Raw genomic sequence first — 12,628 nt, forward strand, 5'->3', positions numbered from 1 at the left:
GATTGGACGAAACCCAATGTCCCACGTACCTTTTCAATCGGTTCAGACGTGGCTTACTTCCGTGCCGCGTCGTTGCGATTGACTTCTTCAATAAACAAATACGTTCCAGCAAATTGAACGTATCGCGTATCGTGTAACAAAGCTGTTGGAACTCGAGGAAGCCGATCAGCAATGATTTTTCGCTTCGCGCGGGTCGTTGAGGTGGTTCAATCGGACGATTGCAAATCTGAGATCTCAGTAAAAATACAATAACAATATCCCACAGAAAATTTGAGCTTGATCGCGCAACTTCGATTCCGCGTCTCTCTCTCGCAATTGCCCGCCAAAATCGAGCGCCAAAATCGACTCTCGAAATATCGAATTTCGATTCGGCAAAGCGCGCGCGCGCACATATGTAGCAGCACAGAACCGATGATCAATCGAACGGATATACATATATAAGCAATGTACTCGCCGACAAATCGCTCGTGGCTACGTAGTTACCAATTGCATCACCGGAGGAACACAGCGCTGGCGGAAAAAGGCGGAAAAGCGATAAAACCCTAAACCAGGTCCGTGGCCGCTCTCTCAGTTTTTTCTCTGCTGGAAGCCGTACAAAGTGTTTACGTTTTTTTTTATTCATTGGGGGGTGTCACGTAATTAATGAAGAAACAATATCTTTCTCTCTCTCCTCATTTTTCCTTTCTCTCCGCGGTGTTTTTTTTCCGTGCGCGTATTCGGAATTAAATTTCGCAAAAAACGTTCGCAAAGCGTGAAATTGACGTTGAATCTCGTCTGCTGGAACGAGGGTCAGTGCGCACGCGTTGAATTTTGTTGTGCAATCGGCGAACACTGGCCCCGGCACTAGCCGCGTGCGTGACGATAATTTGTCGCACGATCCGGGGAAACGCTGTTCTCTCTCTCTCTCTCGGGAGAGAAGATATATCTCGCAGAAGTTCGTACCCCCCGCAATTTCTTTGTAATAACGATAAGTCGGAACGAAACGCGTATATTGCACAGTTGACGTGCGTAAATAAATAAATTAGATATCGGTTGAGAGAACAAGACGGATCGAGAGAAAGGGACGAAACATGGCGAGAGCTTTTTGACGATGACTGGACGTACGTAAGGACCCGCGCTGGAGGTACACGCGCCAGTCATTGTCTTCGATTGTTCCGATTGTCAAGATCGGCCGTGCTCGCGGTGACGTCGCGAAACGCATCGTCAATCGGCACCTCGATCAAGAAGGTTTTCGACGACGAAGTTGTCGTCTCTACGCGAGGAGACGAACCTCGAACAAAAATTTGATGAAAACCAACTGATGCGCGTCTCGGGGGAAACTTCGGGGAAGAGGACAAAAATATCTCGCACAAGATACTCGATCAGTTCCGAAAAGGATGATGATTAAGCGCTTACTTGTGTAATCGCTGCTAGCTGTGTGTTCTGTAGTTTTTTTTTTTTTTTTAAATAAATTCGCGTAAAGAGTAAGTATGCGCGTGATTTAACTTTGCGAGTTGCGTTTAATCTCGTGACGACGAGATATTTTGAAATGTAATATTTATTTTTGTGTTTGTGGTAGTTTATATATAAAAAAAGTCTGTAGAGAACAATTATACACGTATATAACATTTATATTTTTAAAATGCATGAGCTTTCATGAAATTCAACTAGCACACACTGCTACACGCAAACACACATTTCAGAGAGACGGAGAATAGAATTGAGTCCTTTGGACAGTGATCATGAGCCAAAATGTATAGTTTCGAAGGAGATTACAGACGCAGGCCACAGCAGAATCTGTCTGGTGCCAGCAGACGGGACGAAAAAGCTGTTTTGTTGCAACACGCGCAGCTGGAGAGGCTGAAGAGAGAACAGCAACGCAAAAAGCACAATGCCGCGTTGAAGTTGCAGGCGTGTGTACGCTCATTTCTCACAAGAAAGCTAGTTTACACGCAAAAGAGAGAGGAGTTCGATGAGGCCCAGCAAGCGGCCAATAGAAATCTGAATCTAGATGAACTTTTGTCATATCTGCAAAAGTTATTGTTTTTTTATAATCATTCAGTGGATAGCAAAAGACTAATATGGGTGCTACAGCATTTTCTGAAACATCAGAAGGAGATTAAATTCATGTCAATCAATTCCTCACAATGGTTGTGGAGATTACGGTAAGTCTCGAGAGAGATATGCACCGATCCAACTTTTTTTTAAAACGATACTTGATTTTGCTAATATCTACAGTTAAAATAATATGCAATGTTGTATATTCAATGCAGGTGGATTCTTCGCATGTGTATGCGATACGGCAACACGGAATCCGGTGGCGCGTGTAACTTGGCCATACCGTTACGTGTACTGGATGTGTTCACCTCGTGGGAGAAAACGGAGCAGGGGTTGCGCGAGAACAACTATCGACACTTGGAGAGTATATTCGACTACCTGATCCGGCACAGCTACTTCGAACAGCTTAGAAAGTTGCTTGATAAGAAAGTTCCACCAATGGTGGAGGCAACGCCGATTCCGCCTACAGAGATCTCGAAATGTCTGCTCGACATGATCAAACGGCCGTTAGATTTGATTCCTTACCAAATTTCCTATCAAAGAAATGTAGATCAAAAGGAAAGTTTTTCGCAACTCGTGTTGCGCGAGTTGTGCAGGAGCATGTTCTCGCCTAGACTGACGGACTCGATACGCATGTTCGTTGTGCCGGCTTTGGCGGAATTTAGAAACTTTCCGTACGTCCAGCTGATCGCCTGCATCAATCGACTTCAGCTGGAGTCTACGCTAAATTTGACGTACTGCGTTCTATCGTTGGACTCGTCCAATCATTTCTGTAAGTTTTAATCAAAAGAGTGTTCTGTAAGCTATTTTGCGAAAAGTAACTGTTACTGAACTCACTGTTCTTTCGCAGCACTATGTGAATCTGAGGACGCGTTGGTAAACTACCTGCAAGTGCTCGCGTCCCTGAGCTCGACTATTGTGCCACTGATGGCGCAGCAAAGTATCACGGAACAACAGCAGAATGACAGCGACTCGGACAACGAATCCAACGGCAGTGTGACCGATCAGGAACAAGCCGACATTCTGCAGCACTGCATAGAGATGCTGAACGAGCAGCAGCGTGTGAACAGACTGCTCTTGGCGGTTGAGCAGAGTCGAGTGGACTCTTCCGCGGTATTGCAACCGCTTTGTCGCCTGTGCCATCATCTGCTCATAACGAACAAGCTGGCTGTGCACAAGTACAAACTGCTCTACATGCTTGCTTTCAAACCGGTGTTTCTCAAACATCTGTGGACAAATCTGGTGGCAATTCGTCAGGTGTCGCTTTTCGGCGGCAACGCCGCTCCGTCGCTGTTGAAAATCATATCTCGAGGACTTGCCCTATCGACGGAGGACGCCAACAGAATAGTACCTCTATTAGCAGTGTTCTGCTCGCTGTTCAGTTTGCTGATCGCCACGCTGCACGACACCGAATTCTTCCTCGAGCATACGGAACAGACGCCCGACAACCAGCATCAGCAACAGCACGCTATGCCGTTTACCATCGCGGAACTGGCGGATCTGTCAGGTCAACTGAAGAGCGTTTGCCTGGGTCTGGTAGAGCTCGCATTTCCCGACACGCGGCCAACCGTGCGCGACGATTACAAGACTGCCGTTCTGGGCTCAACTTCTTCCACTCAGTTTCGACACGATACGCAGATCTGGACGCACTTATTCAAGGTCACGGTAGGTCTTTTGCGTCAGCTACACACGCGTGATCTCAGGCGACAGTTCTGCCCGGAAGGCCATTGGATCGCGACCAATGTCGTCATTCCTATTGACAAGCCACAGGACTTCGCGTTTCGACGGCGCAGACTGCGCGGGTACGTGCCCTTTCAGAACCTGCGAGCGTTTACAAGAGAGGAATTCGAGGAAGGACCGCCGCTCTCGGCAACGGAAGTGCGAACACTTACGTTGCTGCGCGAAATACCGTTTGTCGTGCCGTTCAACAATCGCGTAATGGTGTTCCAGTCGTTGATCTACAAAGACAAAGCGGAGCAGCAAGGTGAACTTACGCATTTTATGCAGGGCCCGTCAATACAGATTTCCGTTAGGCGAAACTACCTCTACGAAGACGCTTTCGACAAACTTTCGCCGGAAAACGAACCGGAACTGCGACTGAAGATGCGCGTGCAGCTGGTGAACACTGTAGGACTGGAGGAAGCTGGCGTGGACGGCGGTGGTCTGTTTCGGGAATTTCTGTCCGAGCTGTTAAAAACCAGTTTTGATCCCAATCGCGGTTTCTTCAAGCTCACCAAGGACAACATGCTGTATCCGAATCCTTCGGTGCACCTGCTGGTCGACGACTTTCCGAAGCATTACTATTTCATCGGTAGAATTCTAGGAAAAGCACTTTATGAAAATTTATTGGTCGAGCTGCCGTTCGCCGAGTTCTTTCTGTCGAAGATCGTTGGCCGCCAATCCGACGTGGACGTGCATCACTTGGCCTCTCTCGATCCCATTATGTACCGCAATCTGCTGTACCTGAAGAGCTACAAGGGCGACGTGGCGGATCTCGGACTGGACTTCACCGTGCTCAGTGACGAGCTTGGCGAGAGGCGGATCGACGAGTTGAAACCGAGCGGCGCCAATATTCCCGTGACGAATCACAATCGCATCGAATATATTCACCTGATGGCCGACTATAAGCTGAACAAGCAGATCCGCGCACAATGCTACGCGTTCAAGCAGGGTATTAGCAGTGTGGTTCCGCTCGATTGGCTGCAGATGTTCAACAACAAGGAGTTGCAAGTGCTGATATCGGGCGCGCAGATTCCCGTGGACGTGAACGATTTGAAATTGCACACCAACTACACCGGCGGATACGCGCCCGATCATCCAACTATTACTGCCTTCTGGAAAGTCGTCAATGAGTTCAACGATCAACAGAAGAGCCAGCTGCTCAAATTCGTCACGAGTTGCAGTCGCCCGCCTCTCTTGGGATTTAAGGTGTTGTCATAATCACAATTATGAGACAACTTGAATATTCTATTGTAATTCAAATCTCTAAAAGTGCATTTCTGTTGCTAATTATTGCAGGAACTAGATCCGCCTTTTTGTATTCAACATGCCGGCAGTGTGGATCGTTTGCCAACTTCCAGTACCTGCATGAACCTGTTAAAACTTCCCGAGTTTCCGGACGAGAAGATTCTTCGCGAGAAACTTTTGTACGCAATACAGGCTGGCGCGGGCTTTGAACTTAGTTAAAAAAAAAGAAAAAAAATACTTTTTTGATTTAAATTTCTGACCGACTCCAGTCTGACTTCTCATGTAGATATCATGTAATATAAGTGTGTTTTGTGGCGTATATTGCAAAAAAAAAAAAAAAAAAAAAAACTGAGGGGATATTCAATAAAGATTTTATTTACTACATTCTGCGTGGAAAAAGCTCAATATGGGATTACTGAAAAAGAAAAAAACACGGTGCAAAACAATGTTAATATTAACAGGAGGGGCCAATTAAATCAGCTACATCAGCACCAACTGATATCAGTGCCGATACACAACAAAGCTGTTTATTAAAAAAAGAAAAGATGGAATGTTTATAAAATAATATCGTGTACGAGTGTGTATTGTCTGTATGTGAGTACTCGTGTGTCTGCCTGTCTATGTCTAGATATTTTCTCAGTTCTGACTTTTCCTACCACTTTTGGCCTACAACTTGTACATTATGTATATTTATATTGTTTTATATTTACTATGTGATGTGTCTATTTCCAATATATATATACATATATATATATATATATATATATGACAGAATAGATGTATGTATTTATGAAAGATATTGTTAAGTCTGTGTAAATAAATCGTCTCAAAACGTTAGATATGTTGGCGAATTATTGATTAACATTTGTGTGGGTGAAAATATTCGTGATATCGATTGACTGAAAAAGAAAATGATCATAAGCCTGTCTACAGTAGACGACTTACAGAGGTTCCTATTACCGGTTCACACTCAGCCGATAACTATGTTGAGCGAACTAACTAGGATTGACTCAAGAAACGGAAGCATCGGGAATCGAACCGGAAATTCCCGTGAATTTCGAACAGAGACCACGGGACAACCAGTCAACTTTCGTACGATTTATCTTTGTGTTAGGTAAAAATTACTATTAAAAAGAAAAACTGTCATATGACTATTATTTGTTACTTTTTTCTAACTATATATGTTTGAATAAATCGCGCAATATTTCAAGCATTTGAAATATTTCAAAATATATAGCGTGCATTTATTGAGTTAACGAAAGATATAATCGCAACAAAAAAAAAAGGGATTATCTTGCATTGTTAACATTTCATATAAAATTATTTATTTATTTTCAATATGAACAAGAGAATGCAGCGAATATCGAAGAGTCACAGTTATCACCTTTTCATTTGCATATATGTGTGTGTGTATATATATATATATTTGTTTACATGTATACGAACATATAAATGCGCGCGTAAATTATTTGCGTCCCCTAATGTTCCCCTAAAGTTAACTTATGCATCGTTGATCTTTTTGTTTTTCATAAAGCTAAGATATACAGTATCTCTCTTTAATTTGACACTTTCTATCTTTATTTAAGTTACTTCTGTGCACTTAAAAAAATATTCAGTTTTAAAGTTGAGAGGAACTTTGAGTTGTCTAAGTTACAGAATAAATCAATCTGGCGTTTGGATAGAACATCTTTTTTTTTTTAAGATATAAAAATAGTGCGCATTCTTTAAACAAAATCGCTACTTTCGAATTTAATTATCTTTTTGTTAAAGATGCAAAATTACTCATATATCTTTTGGAAAACATCTTGTTATGCTTCACAGTTATGTTTTAAAATCTTAAAAGCGATTATATTCTTTTCCCGTAAATTAGACTTTTAATTTCTATATCTTATAAATATATATGTAATAATTTTGTACAATTTTATTTTCTTGTAGAAAAAAAACATCGGAAAAATAAAGATCTGCAAAGTTCCTTGAAATTGTCTCCTGGCAGGTATTGAATATATTTCAAAGCTCGCATAAGTCTGACAATTTGCAGATAGTCAGAAGTTTTATTAAATATGTGTGATGTTAGTGACGGCGCACATATGGATCATTCATTTGTAAACAATCGAAGATATTCACTTTCGACGCGACTCTATCAAGTCAATTCAGGACATAACTTGCAGTTTTACAATTCAAAGTGTCAAAAAGTACAAAGTTATGCGAACGTGAGAGTGCGTTTATTTGTGTAAAACTTCAAACTTATATATTTATACACAAGTTACATTGATATAAAAAAAAAAAACCCGATTAAAAAAAACCCCGCAAGTGCGTGATGAAAGTTATAGAAAAAAATCCTGCAACTCTTTTCGTTTAAGTTCCTTTTTCTGAATCGAAAGTAATTGATTCGCAACATATACAAACACTTCAAAGTATATTTTTACATTAATAATCGCAAAAAAAAATAGAAATTAAAAAATTAGTTCGCTATTTCGTGCAAAGAACTGATCATCTAAAAGATACTACTGTTTTCTTTAGAATCAAATTTTTGATAAAATAGCGACAAACAGTTTCGTCACTACTTAAAGTCAAACAATGTCCTGAATATGGCCCGGAGAAAGACAATCCTGCGAAGAGGGAAAGGTGTGCAAGTGATATATGTATACACACATGTACGTATATATGTGTGTGTACACATACACACACACATCTGTATAAATATAAAATATATATTATCGATTATAGTAGAATGTAGTACGTGAATTAATCGTGCGCTCGCAGTCTCCGATCTGGTCGATGTGCACGAGCATGACGTTTGGCCGTTTATAGCAGATTGCAGTAAATAAACGTAGTGGTAATATAGCGCACATTATCAGCTTCTTGTGTCGCACGGATTTTTCGCGCTATTTCGGGTTCTAAGAAAGCAGCTTGTCCTCGGGAATTGTCGGGCTGGTGACCGACGGAGCCGCAGACAAGCGCCTCATCGCCTCAGATTCCCGAAGTGCCTCGTCGAAGCTCTGCGTCGAGTTGGATCTCGAAGGCACAACTTTCGTCTGTAAAAAAAAAACAAATTAAATGTTTTATACACAAAAGAACAAAAATTTGAAGAAACTAAATTTATTAGGCCACGTACTAATAAATTTTTAAAGTTGAATTGAAAATAATTTTGATACCTTGATATTCTCGCAAGCGGATCCAACCCTTTCCTCCAACGACCGAAAACTATCGGAGTTGCGCATTTGGCCCAACTTCATGGAAATGCCGCTACCAAAGCCACCCAGAATGCTCGTTGTCTTCTCAGCCGTGGACTTGAGAACGGATTCTGTTTTTTGGTATCTGATATAACAGAAAAGTGAATGTTCATTATTAAAACTGAAAAGCGTCATCGGGCATGCAGGCCATCCTCTGTGAAAGTTAGACAGCGATTGTGTTAATTAAGTTCTATTTAGCATTGCACACAAAATATCTCAGGTGTTAGATGAAATTGTGCTTGTGTTGCGAGTTAGAGTTTAGAGTTTTTTTTTTAGTGTGAGAGGGATTGCGAAACCGGTTTATGTGCGTACTTACAAACTGTTCCCAGAGACCGTCCTGGTTAAGCGACCGAGTGTTTCACCAACGTTCTGATAACTGAATGAGAACCCAACCAAAAGTCAAAGAAATCAATGCTTCTACGTGTCTTCTGAAGAGCAAAAGAAGTGGATCGACATAAAAGATAGAGACGATTGCCGTTACGTCAATTTGTAGAAATAAAAATAAAGAACAAAGAAAAAAATAAGGAAGACAAATAAAACTCGGAGAAGAGAAACAAGCAAAAAAAAAAAAAAAAAAAATCCGCAATTTCTAAACAAAATATACGATCTTCTAATAACACGTAACGTAAACAATATTTTGCAAATGTATTTTCTTTCATCGTCGTGAATCCACTTCTTCTTGACGTACAAAATATAGCAACATATGTGTACAAGTGTGCATATAAAGACCGAAGTGACATGCGAAAGAAACGGATGAACGGCAAAAGACGTACACTTGACTCTCTTTGACGTTCTTGATACCCTGATTGACATCGTCGGTGAGCTCTTTCCAGACGCTGATGCCGAGCTTCCTCTTCAAATCCTGCGACACTTTGATCTTGTTCGCGAGAACGTGTCTCAAAGTCTGTATCTCTTCTTCAACCTGAAATCGTTGGTTAGTTTTTTTTATTCTCGGAAACTTTTATTCCGTGTTTGCGCGAATGAATTAAATCCTTTATCTCTTTAAGAAAATCGAGATTCTTACTCTCGCCAATTCGGCGTTCCATTCGGCTTTTTGTTGTTCCTGCTCTTCCAGGGAGAGACCTTGAAGCTCGTTCGTCACGCTGTCCGCCGGCGACAGGGAACCGGCCGAGTGAAGCGAAGCATCTTCTCCTGGAACAAAAGACATGGGACAAATTAGTCCCGGACATACGACACCGCGACAGTCATGCTGCGGTGCTCGAGAGTATAAGGTTTAATGTAATTCATTAAAATGAAACAGTAAAGTTACAATTACAGTCCAAGATTTTAAGACTGCAAAAAAAAAACTAAAGAATTACGTATTATATAATTTTGAAAGTGAAAATACGCGCAATAAGAAAAAAATATATGCACACAGATAATATCTAACGTCGTTAGGCGTTAAAATCTATCGTTATTACAAGGCTAAGATACCAGCCGTTAAAGTTGCCAGACGAAATAGTAGAACTAGTTACACAGATACGTATCCGGAGAAACCGAGTATCTTTAGATATTGCACAAGCGCACATTCTCCGCGATTTGAAGATGTTGAAAAATCGCAGATTATTACATATTTAAGTAGCGTAATAAAAAAAAAAAAAAAAAAAAAAAAACTATAAAGAAATTTTTAAGATTAAGTAGAAAATTACATTTTTGCAAAATTGAAGGAATAAAAGAAATTGAAAAGGTAACTATTTTAAATACCGGACCAAAAAAACAAATTTACGAATCGGTTCATAATCGTGATACTGGAACATTACTGGAAAACGATTAACTTTCGAACAATTCCGATTGTGTTTTCGCCGATTTCGCCAGATCGCGAAGGAATGCGCGGAGTCTCGCTGTTTTAGCGGAGCGAAACGTTGTCCTAGAAAAATTAAAAGCACGTTCCAACCTTGCTGTTACTCGCAACTCTACCAGTTATCGCATACTTTCATACGAAGAAGAAATATAAATAAGCTTCTTTCGATTATACTCAGGGCTTCTTTTTTTTTTATTAAACATTAATTTTCAGAACTCCTGGGTGTTTTATTTAATATTATTAATTGTTATTATTGAATTATATACAAATGGCAATAATCTTAAAACGTCTTCGAAGCAATGATTTGATTTTTTCTTCTCTTCGACACCTTTTACTAACTCCAGGAACTTCTTGTAATTCTGACTGTTGCTGATCTTGGCGAGGTAGGGTTTAGAGAGGTCCTGGAAGATAACGCGGACGGACCGTCTCTTCTTTTTGCGACCGTCCTGCGATCCTTCTTCCTGCAGAAATTCCGTTTCGATGGACAAATTGCCGTCGTCCACGACGATCTCGTCGATCTCGCCGTTCGAGTCGCGCCAACAATGGACCACCAGCTCGTCCGTCTCTTCGTCGCCCAACTCGTCGATGTCGTCGAAACTCGGCGTGGTCGTCAACTTCGAATAATACACGTCTTCTTCGTACTCCAACGACTCGAATTCGTGTTCGTTCTCGCTTGGACAATCCTCGCCGTGGTCCTGGCAGGATTTTCTCTGCGACTGATTGGATTTTTGATCCACGGACTGCTTGGACTCTGCCATGTTGTTCCTCATCGTCTTCTTTCGTGATGAGCGTTCACACGTGTTCTCGGTGAATGACAGAAACGAGCCACAGAAAGCGTTTCAAAAGAAGATAGCTTCTAGATCCGACGAGTCATTTGTGACTCTTTTTTCTTCCACGTCGCTTCTTTTCAAAAAGTGTATCACAGAAAAATTTACTCAATTACGCAATGCTTCAGCAAAGCACATTAAAAAATATTTGCAATAAAAAAAAGTAAAAAGTTTCTTATTTTTATATTTCTTATTGCTATTTTATTTCGCTCTTCTTCGCAGAAGAACAACTTTGATCACAACGAGAGTTCAACGCGATAAAAAATCAAGAGATTTAAATGAGATCCATTGGTGTTTATAAAACAATACTTGAAACAATTGCAACTAAACTAAACTGAGTCACTACAATTAATTGATCACAAAACGCACATCTCACTACGTCACATCACAAGAGCTACGTGTGAATGTATTGTTCTAAAAAAAAAAAAAAAAAACAAACAAAGTTCACGCAACCGGATCTAGCTCAGGCGGAATCAATTGCCGATTTAACGTGATCGACGCATGATGCGACAAATAACTTCGCAATCTGTGCATTCGAACGATCATAATTCGCGAACGTTTGACCACGTGCGACACCGACGCACGCACATACGACTAACAGCTGTGTCTCTTGGAAAACGGCGTTGATCGCAAAGGCGCCATCGCGTTTCAGAGAAATCGAGACGTGGCTCTCTCACTCTTCAGCGGAAAAGAAAGAAAGAGAAAGGAAGCGAGGAGGAAAGCAAAAGAAGGGAGAGGGACAGGTGGCCTCGGTTCTTCAACAAGCCGCAACACAGCGGCGTTTAATTTATAAACAGATACTTGTAAAACCCGCGTCGTGCTCAATAAGTCGTGTTTTTAGTATTAATTTTTTTTCTTTGCTTACGTGATTACAGAGTATGTTATTCTTGTGCTCAATTTGAGATGCAGATTGCATCTTGTCAGAGATTAGCTTTAATTAAGAAATCTCCGTCAATTGCCGCGCCGAGTTCTTTGCGTTCGACCAGTTGCGCTTGTTCATTTATATTTCGAAAAATGTTTGAGAAATATTTATTATAAAATATTTGACAAGTGTACACTCTCTCTCTTTTTACACGTTGAAGAATAATTACAACAATATAGACGTAAGAAGTGGGTAAAGTGGATAGCGAATGCATAAAAAAGAGATAAAGAGAGGAAAACACCGAGCGCAGTGTCCGGAAGTTTGATTGGTTCGCCGACTTCGTCTAGCTCTATTCTGCTTGTTCTTTTGATCGATAAAAAAAAACAGCCGCGGAAGCGTGACGAAGATAATAAAAGTTCCTGAAACTTCGTAGAACCTTCGCCGCAAACCGGTTTATCGATCCGAGTCGGGAAAGAATTTTTAACCGTACTTAAAGACGCGCGCTTAGTAGCCATCTGATTCGCATTGACTTGCGATTCTTTCTCGGATCAATACGAAAATTGGACTTGTGAAATGTGAATCACAACTGTGTCGAGTAAAACTGGACCGAGAGAATTAAAAGAGAAATATGCGGATATATAATTAATATAATGTAAAAAAAATTTAATGAAATAATAATTTTAGATGTGAAAATTTTGATAAATTGCGATTTCGTTAAATATGAGCTGCTCGCGCCACATTCTCACTAATTACTAGCGAGAGAAATCTAACTGTTTTTGAAGATGAGAGAAACATTTGCATTAAACGATGCGACGAAATTGAAAAATTGATTCTAAACGGTTATGATATTTTTAAATCTCCAGGACTTTCGGACAGGAGTAACGAACAGGCGGAAACGATG

General features: G+C 40.8%; 2 protein-coding genes across 5 annotated transcripts; one reads left to right on the forward strand and one right to left on the reverse strand.

The window, feature by feature from the left end:
• The first annotated feature begins 544 nt into the window (after positions 1-544).
• On the forward strand, positions 545-5,841 carry LOC109856469 (ubiquitin-protein ligase E3C). 3 transcript variants are annotated; one of them, XM_020431779.1, is made up of 5 exons: positions 545-1,463; positions 1,683-2,144; positions 2,253-2,809; positions 2,888-4,965; positions 5,056-5,841. In XM_020431779.1, exons 2-5 carry the CDS (start codon positions 1,732-1,734, stop codon positions 5,221-5,223), a joined length of 3,216 nt encoding a protein of 1,071 aa, XP_020287368.1. In that variant the 5' UTR covers positions 545-1,463; positions 1,683-1,731; the 3' UTR covers positions 5,224-5,841. The 3 variants fall into 3 exon arrangements, with proteins under 3 accessions (XP_020287368.1, XP_020287371.1, XP_020287369.1); XM_020431782.1 differs by having other exon boundaries at positions 545-934; XM_020431780.1 differs by having other exon boundaries at positions 545-2,144.
• Positions 5,842-6,319: 478 nt separating this feature from the next.
• Positions 6,320-11,489, reverse strand: LOC109856471. 2 transcript variants are annotated; one of them, XM_020431784.1, is made up of 6 exons: positions 10,367-11,489; positions 9,262-9,389; positions 9,011-9,159; positions 8,554-8,613; positions 8,160-8,322; positions 6,320-8,039 (listed from the first exon to the last, which is right to left on the reverse strand). In XM_020431784.1, exons 1-6 carry the CDS (start codon positions 10,806-10,808, stop codon positions 7,902-7,904), a joined length of 1,080 nt encoding a protein of 359 aa, XP_020287373.1. In that variant the 5' UTR covers positions 10,809-11,489; the 3' UTR covers positions 6,320-7,901. The 2 variants fall into 2 exon arrangements, with proteins under 2 accessions (XP_020287373.1, XP_020287374.1); XM_020431785.1 differs by lacking the exon at positions 8,554-8,613 and having other exon boundaries at positions 10,367-11,482.
• Positions 11,490-12,628: the final 1,139 nt, after the last annotated feature.

Source organism: Pseudomyrmex gracilis, unplaced genomic scaffold (genome assembly GCF_002006095.1).
Source record: "Pseudomyrmex gracilis isolate BER0280 unplaced genomic scaffold, ASM200609v1 scaffold_119, whole genome shotgun sequence".
NCBI classification, from domain to species: Eukaryota; Metazoa; Arthropoda; class Insecta; order Hymenoptera; family Formicidae; genus Pseudomyrmex; species Pseudomyrmex gracilis.

Excerpts from the sequence above, each read along its gene's own strand:
- LOC109856469 (XM_020431780.1), top strand. The coding sequence starts at position 1,732 with ATGTATAGTTTCGAAGGAGATTACAGACGCAGGCCACAGCAGAATCTG. Across the intron at positions 2,145-2,252 it reads CAATGGTTGTGGAGATTACG|GTGGATTCTTCGCATGTGTA; the intron begins GTAAGTCTCGAG and ends TATTCAATGCAG. Across the intron at positions 4,966-5,055 it reads CGCCTCTCTTGGGATTTAAG|GAACTAGATCCGCCTTTTTG; the intron begins GTGTTGTCATAA and ends TAATTATTGCAG.
- LOC109856471 (XM_020431784.1), bottom strand. The coding sequence starts at position 10,808 with ATGAGGAACAACATGGCAGAGTCCAAGCAGTCCGTGGATCAAAAATCC. Across the intron at positions 8,614-9,010 it reads AACGTCAAAGAGAGTCAAGT|TTATCAGAACGTTGGTGAAA; the intron begins GTACGTCTTTTG and ends GTTCTCATTCAG. Across the intron at positions 8,323-8,553 it reads ACGGTCTCTGGGAACAGTTT|ATACCAAAAAACAGAATCCG; the intron begins GTAAGTACGCAC and ends CTGTTATATCAG.